This window comes from Carlito syrichta, unplaced genomic scaffold (assembly GCF_000164805.1).
Source record: "Carlito syrichta isolate Samal-C Ts95f unplaced genomic scaffold, Tarsius_syrichta-2.0.1 Scaffold115573, whole genome shotgun sequence".
Taxonomy (NCBI): Eukaryota; Metazoa; Chordata; class Mammalia; order Primates; family Tarsiidae; genus Carlito; species Carlito syrichta.
Window position 1 is genome coordinate 176,443 of NW_007059669.1, and position 1,211 is coordinate 177,653.

General features: G+C 64.2%; 1 protein-coding gene across 1 annotated transcript in view; it reads left to right on the forward strand.

Moving 5' to 3' along the window:
- SCARF2 (scavenger receptor class F member 2) overlaps positions 1-1,211 on the forward strand; it is a 15,165-nt gene that overhangs the window by 9,834 nt on the left and 4,120 nt on the right. The window contains exons 7-10 of the mRNA XM_021719446.1: positions 3-99; positions 245-373; positions 918-1,021; positions 1,098-1,208. Coding sequence (XP_021575121.1) covers positions 3-99; positions 245-373; positions 918-1,021; positions 1,098-1,208 — 441 coding nt within the window. The remainder of the gene's footprint in view (positions 1-2; positions 100-244; positions 374-917; positions 1,022-1,097; positions 1,209-1,211) is intronic.

The window sequence follows — 1,211 nt, forward strand, 5'->3', positions numbered from 1 at the left end:
AGGCTGCAGTCACCGCTGCCCGCCGTGCCGCGACGGGCATGCCTGCAACCACGTCACCGGCAAGTGCACTCGCTGCAACGCGGGCTGGATCGGCGACCGGTGAGCAACCGTACCTGCGTCGGCCCAGACACTGCAGTTCCCAGCCCTGTTTTCCCCCACCTCGCGAAAGCCCTCCGCGCAGGGCACTGTGGGCTTTGAATCCCTTTCCCTCCATTTCTGCTGATGCCCCCTCCCCGCTTTCAAGGTGTGAGACCAAGTGCAGCAATGGCACTTACGGCGAGGATTGCGCCTTCGTGTGCGCCGACTGCGGCAGTGGCCACTGCGACTTCCAGTCGGGGCGCTGCCTGTGCAGCCCTGGCGTCCACGGACCCCAGTGAGTGCCCCGGGACCTGGAGGAGTTTGAGGGACATGTACCCCAGGAGCTGACAAGGTGGGACCCAGGCTGACCTCTGCACCCTGGGCTGGACTATCCTCAGTCCTGGCCCCTTACCCCAGCTAGGCTCTTTGGGGGCAGTTTCCTGCCCTGGTGTGGACGACGCTTGAGTGGGATCTGGCGACCAGCCAGATCCTGATCAGCTGAGGTGACCCTGAGCTGGTGTAGAAGGAGCAGAGATCTCTACTTATAGCCAAGGGTCTGTTCTGGCAGCCCCTCTTCCCACCCACACTAGTCAGCTCCAGAAATGGGCACTGCGACCACCCCCCACCATCACCCAAATCCCCTCCCACAGGGTGTGTACACATTCGTTTCCCAAAGATTGATCGCCCAGTGTGTGCCCACAGGTGAGTGGGTGGGCTTCAATCCCCGGAGGACAGAGCTAGAGAGACAGGCTTTGGGACCCCAGAAGGGCTGGCCACAGTGGGGGGCCGAGTGCAGGGGGGAAGCGACTGCGGCCAGCTTTAACCCCATGTCCCCGCAGCTGTAACGTGACTTGCCCGCCCGGGCTCCATGGCGTGGATTGCGCCCAGGCCTGCCGCTGCCACGAGGACTCGTGCGACCCGGTCACTGGTGCCTGCCGCCTGGGTGAGTGGGTGAGGGGCGTCCATTAGGAACGCAGGGGGTATCGCACCCGAGCTGACCCTGTCTGTGTTCTCCACAGAGACCAACCAGCGCAAGGGCGTGATGGGTGCGGGCGCACTGCTCGTTCTGCTCCTGGGCCTACTGCTCTCGCTGCTCGGCTGCTGCTGCGCTTGCCGTGGCAGGGACCCCACAC